Below are 12,930 nucleotides of genomic sequence, written 5' to 3' on the forward strand. Positions count from 1 at the left end.
ATGACAGTTAAAGAGGGAGGCACAGGTTCTCAGTAGTTATCAGTGGTTCTTGAATTTTTTATTTGCAGTATGATTGAACATAAAAGAAATGGTAGTTTGTAATAAAAGTACTTAACTTTTTAAAAGAAATGTTGAATTCTCAGTTTAAAGAATATGTCCTACTTCATCTCACTTCTGTCTATTACATTTTATTCCCACGAAAACGTTGAAACTCTGTCTGGTGTGTCAACTTGGCAAGAATCCGTTCATAAAAAAGTTTTTAATTCCTATCTTGGTAAAACTTCGTTAAGAAGTGAGGTTTTTCAGTTGCAAGGATAGGGTGAGGAAAATTTAGGTAAAATTAGTAGTTAAAGAATTCTGAAAACACTGCTCAGATTCCCTGAGCACAGTTTAAAGCGTATATGCATTCTCTGTAATTCCATTCAAAGATTATGATATTTACTAAATATGGCTCTTGTTATATTTATTTATTTATTTTTAATAAATTTATTTATTTAATTTTGCCTGCGTTGGGTCCTCATTGCTGAGCGCAGGCTTTCTTTTAGTTGCGGTGCGTGGGAGCTACTCTTCGTTGCGGTGTGTGGGCTTCTCATTGCAGTGGCTTCTCTTGTTGTGGAGCTTGGGCTCTAGGCGTGCTGGCTTCAGTAGTTGTGGCATGCGGGCTCTAGAGCGCAGGCTCAGTAGTTGTGGCGCACGGGCTTAGTTGCTCCACGGCATGTAGGATCTTCCTGGGCTCGAACCTGTGTCCCCTGAATTGGCAGGCAGATTCTTAACCACTGCGTCACCAGGGAAGCCCCATACTTTTGTTATATTTAAATTTGCACTATTAGGTACTCCACGAAAGTTGGAAATATATAGCCGATAAGGTAAAAAGAGGAGTTGACAGATAAATACAAATAGTTTCCTTATAAAATACTAACTCCTGAAATGTTCAGTAATGGCATTTGATAAAGTAAACTGTAATATAACCATATTGAGGGATGTTACATAATTAAGTCCAATTTCTGTAAAAGCATTTAATATCATAAGAAAATGCTAATGTTTCAGTGAGAAAAATGGGGCAGCATGATCCCAATGATCTCAAAAATATATAAGACTAGAAGGAAGTAACCTAAAATAAAATATTAATAGTGATTGCCTCTGGGTATTTGGATTATGGGCATGTTTTTTGTTTCTCTGTTTTTCATTTTCTGTACAGAATTGTTACTTTTATAACCTGAATAAAACATAAAACATTTTCCCACTGCCTTGCTCATGTTACCTCAGTGAAATGAAGTGCTCAATGACTTGCAAAGAAGAACAGTTGTCAGGTTTTAAAACAAATATGGTCTTTTGGAAATGTTTTATTATATATTCTTAGTTTCATATTTTTGAGCCATCACTGGAGCTTGAATAAATTATTTGAGCTGCATAAATATTTCCACTTCATTGAGAACATTGAAGCTAAAAGTATAAAGCAGAAACCTGAGTCTTTCTAAATAAAAGTTTTTTTAATATCCAAAAGTTGTACTTCAGAGTTTGGTAATTTTCTTTACTGTCCGATTTTATTTTTTATTGTCAGATGTCCAGTGACAGAAGCCACCTCCTTTAAGAGAGAAACTTCAAATGGAAATATATTTTATGTTATGCCTTATATATTTTATAATCTTGAATGCTTAGATTCATGTGAACGTTTTCTGATTTTTAGAGCAACGGAAGGAAAGTGAAAAGATGAAAAGTGAAGAGCAGCCAATAGATTTAGAAAACTGTTCTACACCCAATGCTCTAGAAGAGACTACTGTGAAAATAGAAAAAGAAGATGAAAAGGAACTTGTAAAACTGCCAGTCATAGTGAAGCTAGAAAAACCTTTGCCAGAAAGCGAAGAAAAAAAGATTAGCAAAGAAGAAAGTGATTCCTTCAAGGAAAATGTCAAACCCGTAAAAGTCGAAGTGAAGGAATGTAGAGCAGATCCTAGAGATATCAAAGGTAACATGGAGAAGCTAGAGCCTGAGAGGCTAGATTTTGCCGGCAATGTTAAATCTTCTCAGGAAATCACTGAGAAGTCTACTGAAGAAACCGAGAAACTTAAAAATGACCAGCAGGCCAAGATACCACTAAAAAAACGAGAAATTAAACTGAGTGATGATTTTGACAGTCCAATCAAAGGACCTTTGTGTAAATCAGTTACTCCAACAAAAGAGTTTTTGAAAGATGAAATAAAACAAGAGGAAGAGACTTGTAAAAGGATCTCTACAATCACTACTTTTGGTCATGAAGGGAAACAGCTGGTAAATGGAGAAGTTAGTGATGAAAGGGTAACTCCAAATTTTAAGACAGAACAGATGGAGATGAAGTTTTATGATACAAAGGAAGATAGCTGTAGCCCCTCTAAGGACCGAAGTGTCATCATGGAGGGAAATGGAGCAGAGTCTTTAAATTCTGTCATAACGAGTGTGAAAATAGGTGATCTTGAGAAAGAAGTGGTCACTTTAGGGAAAGATGCAGATAGTTCAATATCAGCCTTAGAGACACAGAGTCACAAAGGGCACATAGAGGAAACTGGTCCTCCAGAAATGGAAACCCCTCTTGAGACTTCTGAAATAGCAAAGCATCTCTCTTTAAAAACTGCTTTATCTACCGCTGAATCCTATAGCATGAGAGTTGAAGAGAGGTCTCCCAAAAGTAAGAAGGATAAGCGCCCACCAGTCCTAGAATGTCTTGAAAAGTTAGAGAAATCCAAAAAGACTTTTCTTGATAAAGACACTCAAAGATTGAGTCCGATACCAGAGGAGGTTCCAAAGAGTACTGTAGAATCAGTAAATGCAGGGTTTCCTGAGACAGCTGAAACTTCTCCATCATCTAACGTGACTGTCCACTGTGAGAAACTAGCCTCAGAAAAAGAAGTGGTAGAGTGTCAGAATAGCAGTTCCACTGAAGGTCAGTCTTTGGAGAAAATAGACCCAGAAATTTTAAAAGTGGATTCTGAATCCACAAAGATAGAAGTGGATAATCTGGACAATGCCCAGACCTCTGGCACAGGTGATCCTTCTGAGACAAAGGGTTCTATGCAAAAAAGCAAATTTAAATATAAGTTGATTCCTGAAGAAGAAACCACTGCCTCAGAAAACACAGAAATAACCTCTGAAAGGCAGAAAGAGGGCATCAAATTAACAATTAGGATATCCAGTCGGAAGAAGAAGCCAGATTCTCCTCCCAAAATTCTAGAGCCAGAAACCAAGCAAGAGAAGACAGAAAAGGAAGAAGAGAAAACAAATGTGGGTCGTACTTTAAGGAGGTCTCCAAGAATATCTAGACCCACAGCAAAAGTAGCTGAAATCAGAGATCAGAAAGCTGATAAAAAAAGAGGGGAAGGAGAAGATGAAGCGGAAGAAGAGTCAGCAGCTTTGCAAAAAACTGAGAAAAAAGAAAATTTGAAAAAAACAGAGAAGGATACAAATTCTAAAGTAACCAAGGTAAAATTTCTTCTACTTTGAGTTTTAATTTTTCTTAGAAATACTTAGCTCTGAGTGTTTGTAGCTGTTTGCTTTTGGCTAAATTAGCTCATTCAAAGATAACTAAAACAACAACCACCACAAAAAAGCCTCTCTTCCAATATCTGAGATGTTTTTTCTTAGTAGTTATCTCCAGACATTAAATTTCAGACTGTATAATCTTGTCATCTTTTAAACTTTTTCTCTATTATAGGCAATATAGAAATATATTCTCTGTATTGTAAACTATCCAAGTAATACCTGTATGATTGAAAAATGAAAATTCCTTAAAAACACTATTAACAGTTTGGGCTACATCTCTTTGCAGTCCTTTTTCCATATATTCATGTCCATGTTCGTAAATACTTCCCATTCTTTTAAAAAATAGATCGAATCAAATTATTTTTCTATGAGCTTTTCACTTAACAGTGTGTGTCTGAACTCTACATATCAGTAGATATAGTCTACTTTTTGGTTATTGGCAGCCATGTAGTATTCCATAGTGTGGGTGTACCTCAGTTTATTTAACCACTCCCTGCTTGATTGACATTTAGGTCGTTTCCAATTTTTCACTATTACAGGCAGTGCTGCATTGAAGATCCTTTTGGACATGAGTGAGTATTTCCTTAGAATAGACCCCTAGAATTGGAATTGCTGGGTCAAGGGGCATATGTATTTTAAGTTCTGATAGCTTTCTCTATATTGCCCTCCTAAAAAGGCCCAGTTAATGTACCCTCTCATTGCCAGTGTTTAAGAGTGCCTCTGTGCCCCCATTTTAATCATTAGTCATAGAGCCAGAATTTTTTTTTTTTCTATGACCCTCTTATTTTAAGCAAAATCTAGTACAAGTCTTTGGCTAGCCTATGGGAGTTTGTTGTAATTAAAAGTGCTACTTTTGTTTTTGATATATTTAAGTGGTCAGATTGTTCTTAATTGCAAGTGATCCTTTGTTCCCTGAAATACCAAATTTTTAAATTTTTACTTTAAAAAAATTTTCCCTTCTGTTGTTAGAATTATTTTGCTCTTTGGTGGGGACTTATACTGTAGGAGTGAACAGAAATATGACTTAAAATATTGTGAAGCCAGCCAATACAAAGCAGTTCCCAACATTATAAAGTTATTCTCCGAATAATATTTTTTAAGTTTGTCAGGATTTTTGTATGCATTTTTGACCCATTAAATTTTTTAAATTCATCACTAATACGGGAATTAAATTTTTTATGTAACAATATGAGAATATAGTCAGCGCTCTATTATAGAGCCTTTGAAAAGTGCATGACCTTTGACCCAGAATCCTCTTCAAGGAATTTATCCTAACCACAGAAGTGTGTGTAAAAGTTTGTATTTGCAAGGATACATTGTTTATGAAAGTGAAAAATGGAAAACTACCTAAATGTCTGTCTAGTAGTGGATTAGATAAATATAGCTATGTGATGGCTTATACATATATATACACACACACATGATGTTAGGAGACTATTTTATAACTAGGGAAAATAGTTATAAGACAGAGTGTTCATTATAATTCTCCTTTCCAAAAAGTAGAAAAAATTAATGGAAATATATGCCAAAATTTAATAGTAAGTATATCTGTGGATGAAGCTACAATAATTTTTCTTTTCTTCTTTGTATATTCACTAAATATTCTACAATGCACATGTAATCAGAAGTGTTTTTTTAACATTCTTATTACATCAGATTATCCTAATGTTTTATTTTATACAAGGTAAAACCCAAAGGCAAAGTTCGATGGACTGGTTCTCGAACACGTGGCAGGTGGAAATATTCCAGCAATGATGAAAGTGAAGGGTCTGACAGTGAAAAATCATCTGCAGCTTCGGAAGAGGAGGAAGAAAAGGAAAGTGAAGACGCCATCCTAGCAGATGATGATGAACCATGCAAAAAATGTGGCCTTCCAAACCATCCTGAACTAGTATGTACCTGATCCAAATGGACAGTATTCAAATTATTGGCATGCTGTGGTGTGAAGCAGCCTAACTTCTCGGTTTGATCATGATTTCAGTTTTTTGTGTGCAAAATAGCCTTTATTTCTGTTTCTCAGATAATAACCCAACTCTAGGGAGGATTAGGATCTTGCTTTCATTCTTACCTGGCTTTATATTGATCTTTCCTCTACTTAAGCATGCACTTCTCATCTCTTCTCACAGATCAATTAGTTTATTCAAATATTTCTATTCTGTTTTTTTCCTTTAAAGTTTTCTTCTTTTCCTTTAAGTTACTTTATAATGATATTTCTGAAGTGGCAGCTTTAAATAAGTAAGACCTGAAGGACCTGTTGCCTTTCTGTAAAAACATGTAAGTCAAGTAGTAACCTAGTAGGGCTTTAAACTTTAGAAAGTGGACAGTTGTAAAAAAAAAATTTAAGAGTATAATTATAGACCAGATACATTCAGAAAAATAGTGACAGATTTACATGGGACTTTCTTATTTAGGAAGTAAGTTCTTCAAAGATTGCCTAAATCAGGAAAACTAGTTCCTAACCTATATATGTTTTTTTGCAGTTCATAAGTGCTTTCTAAAGAACCTATTGAGGAAACACTCTTGTTATGCTCAATTCTATGCAACCGTTCTGTTCTTTTGAATAGATTTGACTTTAAAAGCAAGCTCCACCTATTAAGTAGAAAGAGACATAAAGAAACTTCCACATAGGTTGAGTTGTATGGGAGCAGAAATAAGTTATGTAAAGTTGCCAAGCACAGTTCCTGGTATCTGTTGTGTGCTGGAGTAAAGCTGTTTGTGGTTTACTTGCAGTTTTCTTCCTAAATGTGAAAATCATATCTGGAAACCAAATCAGTGAAGTTGATCAAATCCCAGTAGTTTCAGAGGGTTCAAGTAAAAGATATAACTTAGACCCAGAGAATAACTTTAGCTCCGAGAAGAACAGTTGTCAAAATTACACTGAGAAGACCCTTCTAAGCATTTTTATGATCATCAAACTATAAAAGTTACGTCAAGACTTTTGTGTGGAGAAAGGCAAAGAGAAGATTGAAGTAGTGGTCTTTTCTGCCCCCTAAATCAAGTAAAAATCAATATTTGTGTTCTTTCCCTACCATTTCCTAATATTTTTTATACTGAGAGAATGCATTTTGACTGAGGCAGCAATAGACGTCAATGACAAAGGGGTGTGAAGAAATAAAAAGTAAAATGAGGTGAGCAGAAATGGCATCCAGGAGATGGAGAAAGTTGTACCCTTCTCGGAACACACATAGGATTTTTATTTGGTTATCTTAATACCTGCTCTGAAAATCCCATTGCTGGTTATTGTGCCAAAGAGAATGACATTGGAAACTGAAGATCCCAAATATGGTGGATTTCTTATGCTAGATATTTAAGGATAATCCTCAAATAAAAATGTTAGGCAGCTGTTGTGTGTTAAGTCATAGAGAAATGATGGTGAATTAGATGTGGTCCTTGTTCTCTGTGAGCTTACAGCAGAAAAGCAATAAATTCATAGATGAGTATAGAACTCTATCAGGTTTTTCAGATGTTTTAGTGAAAATAAGTGGATCATTGCCTGAAGCTTGGAAATCTCACATAGTAGTATTTATTTTAATGGGTTTTTACCTTTCCTGAAGAATAGAGACAATCATCATTTTAGAAATAAACTGAATTTTAAAAGTTTATTTACTTTTTTTATTTTTTATTTTTTGCGGTACGCGGGTCACCGTTGTGGCCTTTCCCGTTGCGGAGCACAGGCTCCGGACGCGCAGGCTCAGCGGCCATGGCTCACGGGCCCAGCCGCTCCACGACATGTGGGATCTTCCTGGACCAGGGCACGAACCCGCATCCGCTGCATCGGCAGGCGGACTCTCAACCACTGCACCACCAGGGAAGCCCTAAAAGTTTATTTTTAATTTTGTTATTTGAAATTTAGATTATGTTTTAACATAGAAATAATGTGATAAGTAGAATCAGGTGCCCAGGTTAGTCCACATATGCCTATGTAAGCAATCAATCACGTAACTGAAGTATAATGTTAATATAACTTAAATTGAATTTTGGCTATTGGTAGCAAATGGAGAAGGGAGTTTTTCACTTTTAAAATGTGTGCACATTCCGTCCCCCACTCTAAACCCTCCCCATGGTACATGTTAGCAATACAGAAACTATATATAACTATGTACAAATAAAACTATATACAAATAAATGAAGTGTAGATAATGGGAACCAGCTTTCTCACTGTTAAAGAAGTTACAAATAAGGCTGAAGGCTAGAATGAACCCTGTGGTGCTGGATTAGATGGTGAGTTATTAGTATGAACTCATACTTATTTTAATATAGATATATGTATATATGTGCGGTACTATACATACATGTATTTCCTAGCTCTGTCCTCTGTGAGAACTTAGAATCAGGGATATCCAGGAGCAGTGAGCACTCAGCACCCAGATCTTGATTTCTAAATACCATTCTTCAATAAAGGAACCAGTGTTTCTGGGGAAAATGGCTGATTCTAAGGCTTGGGCCAGGAAAATATAAGATGTGCCTGCAGTATCCTGTATTACCAGAAAGTAAGGAAGTGCTTTAAAAAAAAAAAAAAGCATGCAAATGAGTCCTAAGGACACAGGGGCCAACCTGAAAACTCCTAGTATATCAATGGCTAGAACAAATTGAACAATAAATTAAATAATTGTTTTAGATTATAGCCCAAAGAATAAAATAACGTTCATTAGTTCTTTCTGATAAAAATAAATAATTGAATAAACAAAAAAATGGGGTAATGGGGGAAGGACATTTTTTTTTTACAGAAGAATTCCAAATAGCAAATGTTGAGGGCATGAGGAAAACAGAAAATCACCATTAGAACACCACAGTAATAACTGTTTTGTTTTGTTTTGTTTTGCTTGTGGGATCTTAGTTCCCAGACCAGGGATTGAACCCAGGTCCCAAGCAGTGGAAGCACAGAGTCCTAACCACTGGACCACCAGGGAATTCCCAGTAATAATTATTGCAGCAAGATCCACTGATGAGTCCTAAAACTAGTGGGTGAAGCTGTAAGGAAAAACAGGGTATAGCATAACTTCAACATATCTTCCCCCCAAATATTTATTAATTACTGTGGTTTTAACTTATCTCTACAAATTCTTTGATACTTCTCTCTTCAGAAAGTGGAGCTTAATTCCCTTCCCCTTGAGCATGGGCTGGAGTTATCACTTTTAATGAGAATAGAGTATAGAAAGTGAAAAGTAACTTTACAGTGATGAAAAACAACAGACACTACTATAACCAAGTGATTGAAGTTAATATCACCAGTAATTATTCATATTGTACAGTTTGAACAATTTGAACAGTAAATTATCAAATTGTTACACTATCATGTACCCCCAGATGTGATGTAGTGAGCAGGGCATTTCACCTCTATGGTATTCTCAAAAACCCACAACTTCAGTCTAATCATGAGAAGACATCAGACAAACCCAAACTGAGGGCAGTCTGCATAACTGAGTAGTACTCTGCAAAACTGTCAAAGTCATGGAAAACAAAGAAAGACCAAGAAACTGTTACAGATCTGAGGAAATTAAGAAGAGATGCTGAAATGCAGTGTAATATCCTGGATTGGATCCTAGAATCAAAAAAAGGACAATAGTGGAAAAACTGGTGAAGTCTGAATAATGTCTGTTGTTTAGTTAATAGTTTTATACTGATGTTAATTTCTTAAGTTTTGGTAAATGTACCATGGTTATGTAAGATATTAACGTTAGTGTCCTATCTTGGCAACTCTTCCATAAATCTAAAATTATTTTAAAATAAAGGATTTTTTTAAGTTTAATTCATGAGTGTGTACCATTTTAAGTTTTAGAGAACTGGTCATCTGAAACTCGAATAGCAAAAAATAATCAACTTAAGATTAATTATTTGTAGCTTTTTTATTTGAACATGATTGTCCTTAGTGTAGTTCCATTCCTCTCATGTTTGAATTTACATGATAAAAGGAGCCTTGAATATTTCTTATAGATAGGTAATTGAACTGCTATTTACAGTGGAAATTATTTGTATTTTAAAAATCCTGTGTGTGGTAGGGAAGTTTATGGTACTTCAGCTATAAAACTCTGTTATAAAGAATGTGTTATTATATTTCTCATGGCATACAAAAAAAGGATTGTAACTCTAGTTCAGAAAAGACTTGTTATTTTTCACTTAATTTATTAGCTTAACATTTTATTTTTTTTTGGCTCTTAAATTTTTAAAAAAAGTTATATCTTAGAGGGGAGTTTCCTGGCGGTCCAGTGGTTAGGACTCTGCACTCTCACTGCCAAGGGCTCGGGTTCAATCCCTGGTCAGGGAACTAAGATCCCACAAGCTGTGCAGTGAGGTCCAAAAAAAAAAGACATGTTAGGTTCCTAATTATCAGAGCTTTTTTATTATTATGCTTTATGCAGATAAAGAATATAATATAGTATATTACTTAGTTTTATGCTAAAAATATAGAAATGTCCTTATTTTAACTTGAGTCATTGAATATTGGTCATAGAGTTAGGTTGACAATTAATCTGTGGTTTATTTCAGATTCTCCTGTGCGACTCTTGTGACAGTGGATACCACACTGCCTGCCTTCGCCCTCCTCTCATGATCATCCCAGATGGAGAATGGTTCTGCCCCCCTTGCCAACATGTATGATGACCCAGCACAGTTCTGTTTTTCCAGTCTTTGATTTTATGTTTAAATTAATAATATTTCTGACAGCCACTAAACATTTTAATCTTCAATTTGTAGATATTGTTGATCTCTTGTTTAAATTTCTGTGAAATTAGAGACTATTGATAAAAACTACCTTTTAGGGCTTCCCTGGTGGCACAGTGGTTGAGAGTCCGCCTGCCGATGCAGGGGACATGGGTTTGTGCCCCGGTCCGGGAAGATCTCACATGCCGCAGAGCGGCTGGGCCTGTGAGCCATGGCTGCTGAGCCTACACCTCTGGAGCCTGTGCTCCGCAACGGGAGAGGCCACAATATGAGAGGCCCACGTACCGCAAAAAAAAACGACCTTTTATTAGTATCTTTTAGGTCTTACCTTTATTTTTTTTCCAAAGCAATTCTTAGAAGACCTCTGGGTTTTGTAAAATTATAATCTCTGGTTTATTTTTTCTCACATTTGTTAAAGGCACAAAAACCCCCCAAATTAAGATAATATACAAGGGAAGAAATAAGTTTCTTCCTTTTGTTTATCCCTTTGTTTCATTCTCTTTTTCATTTCTGCCTACCTTCTTTTTGTCAGTTTTATAGATGATATTATGAATTATGCACCATTATAATGGTACTATGAATAGAAACATGGATTCTGTTTTCTCTTGTATCTCGATTCAGGTGGATTTCTTTTAAAACTGAAGAGCAGGATTTTTTTTTGCATCCAAGAGGTCCTTTCTCTCACAAGCCCAGTCTCATTTTACTTTAAAAATGATGGCCTTGGGACTTCCCTGGCAGTCCAGTGGTTAGGACTCCGCACTTCCACTGCAGGGAGCATGGGTTCGATCGCTGGTTGGGGAACTAAGATGCCGCAAGCCGCACAGCGCAGCCAAAAAAAAAAAAAGATAGCCTTTATTGCATTCTTAGTAAAGTGAAATTTTTTTGGCTTAGCATCACTTTAGCAATTACATTCTTCAGCTCTGTTTTGACCCAGTAACCATGTGGCATGGTTTTGTAAATTTTTTTCCATTCTCTTTTTTAAAAAATAGTGATTGGCACCATTGTATTTTATTGTACATAAACCTTCTTCCTTAAAAATGTCTTAGGATTTAAAAAAATTTTTTAATCACTGTCATGTATATACAGTGAGCCAAATGCTTTTTTAAACATTGATTACTGCCAGCAAGATAGGCATTGAACATGTTTCTCGGCAAAGCTATACGTTTCTTTAACATGTGTGTTACTATAAAGATACCCTGCTCATCTTCAGTTCAGTGGATGAACTGAAGCGGCATGTCTTTATTTAATTAAATACAAGGAACATTTCAATGTTCACTACGTGGCCCCTTATCAGCTCTCATAGCATGGTATCTATAGCTAATAGGCAAAAGATAAATGATTGTGGAAAGGTGTGTAAAATGACACTCATCTGTTTTATTTTTTCAGAAACTACTGTGTGAAAAATTAGAGGAACAATTGCAGGATTTGGATGTTGCCTTAAAGAAGAAGGAGCGTGCTGAACGCAGGTATTGTGATATGTGTGTTAATGTTTTACTTGGGAATTTGACCTCAGAATTGTCTTCCAGTATAGACTAATGTGTCTGTCTAAAGCAGGGTTTGGCAAACTCTGACCTGTGGGCCAAATATGGCCCAGCTAAGAATGGTTTTTTCTTTTTTAAATGATCAGATAAAAATCAAAATGAAAATCATATGTCATGGCACATGAAAATTGTATATTCTGATTTCATTGTCCATAAATAAAGTTTTATTGGAACATAGCCATGCTCATTTGTTTATATGTTGCCTGTGACTGCTTTTGCACTGCAGCAGCGGAGTTGAGTGGTTGCAACAGGGACCTTATTACCCAAACCTGATTTATTATCTGTCCTTTTACAGGAAAAGTTTGCCAATCCCTGATCTAAAATATATATCAGAACCCACTCTGAATAAGTATTGGCCCAAGTATTGTGGAGGATATGTAGCTAAGTATGTAGGGAGTACAAGAAAACTGTAAGAACTGGTCTACAGTTTAGTTACCCATGTCATCTCTTTGGGTGGGCAGAATTAACACTGATGAAATAAAGAGCATTTAAATGCTGAACTGTGTCCTACTGACTGTAAGCAATGCCTCCCTTTTCAATATGCCACTGCAGTGTGGTCTAAAGCAGTTGAAGAAGGCTTCTTGGAGGAGGTAAGGTTGGAGTTGAGCTTAATCTTTAAAGGGGGCTCAAAATCAAGACAGTAAGTTGGTATTTATTTATATTTATATGTACCTTTGTTGATTAGTCTATTGCTAAACATTCATTCATTCCTACTGTGTTCCAAACTGAAGAGAAAAGATGAGTAAGACAAAGCTCTTGCTTACCTGGAGTTCACCTTCTACCAGAGGATGCAGATGTATGAACCAGTGATTCAGTAAAGTAGACAAATCGAGGTATATTTAGAGCAATACTAGAACGTTGTGGAGGAGCACTTTAGTTCTCCTAGGAGTTGGGGTTATCAGGGAAGTCCTTGGAAGATAACTAGGGGTTATATAGGTGGACATGCAGAGAAAGGATATTTCAGGCAAAGAGCACAGTACAAGCAAAGAGAGTGTAAATGTGAGAGTAGAAGAGTGGTGGGGGATGAAGCTATAAAGGAAACTGAGGCCAAATTGTGAACAGCTTTGCATAACTGACTAGGAAATTTGAATTATTCTCTAGAGGCATGGGGGAGCCATCAAAGTAGGGATGTGCATAATCAGACTCTTATTTCAGAAAATATGCCCTGGTAACAGTAAGAAGAAAGAATTAGAGTTGAGGCTGTTGGAATAAAGTC

At 36.0% G+C, this 12,930-nt stretch overlaps 1 protein-coding gene across 4 annotated transcripts in view; it reads left to right on the top strand.

Annotated features, from left to right (window-relative positions):
* Positions 1–12,930, top strand: part of RSF1 (remodeling and spacing factor 1) — a 175,629-nt gene that overhangs the window by 134,862 nt on the left and 27,837 nt on the right. For all 4 annotated transcript variants that reach the window (XM_082627860.1, XM_082627858.1, XM_082627859.1 and 1 more), the window contains 4 exons: positions 1,688–3,453; positions 5,198–5,404; positions 10,000–10,104; positions 11,560–11,639. In XM_082627860.1, the coding sequence (XP_082483986.1) occupies positions 1,688–3,453; positions 5,198–5,404; positions 10,000–10,104; positions 11,560–11,639 (2,158 nt within the window). The remainder of the gene's footprint in view (positions 1–1,687; positions 3,454–5,197; positions 5,405–9,999; positions 10,105–11,559; positions 11,640–12,930) is intronic.

The sequence above is a fragment of the Mesoplodon mirus genome (assembly GCF_964341445.2).
Source record: "Mesoplodon mirus genome assembly, chromosome: 7".
Taxonomy (NCBI): Eukaryota; Metazoa; Chordata; class Mammalia; order Artiodactyla; family Ziphiidae; genus Mesoplodon; species Mesoplodon mirus.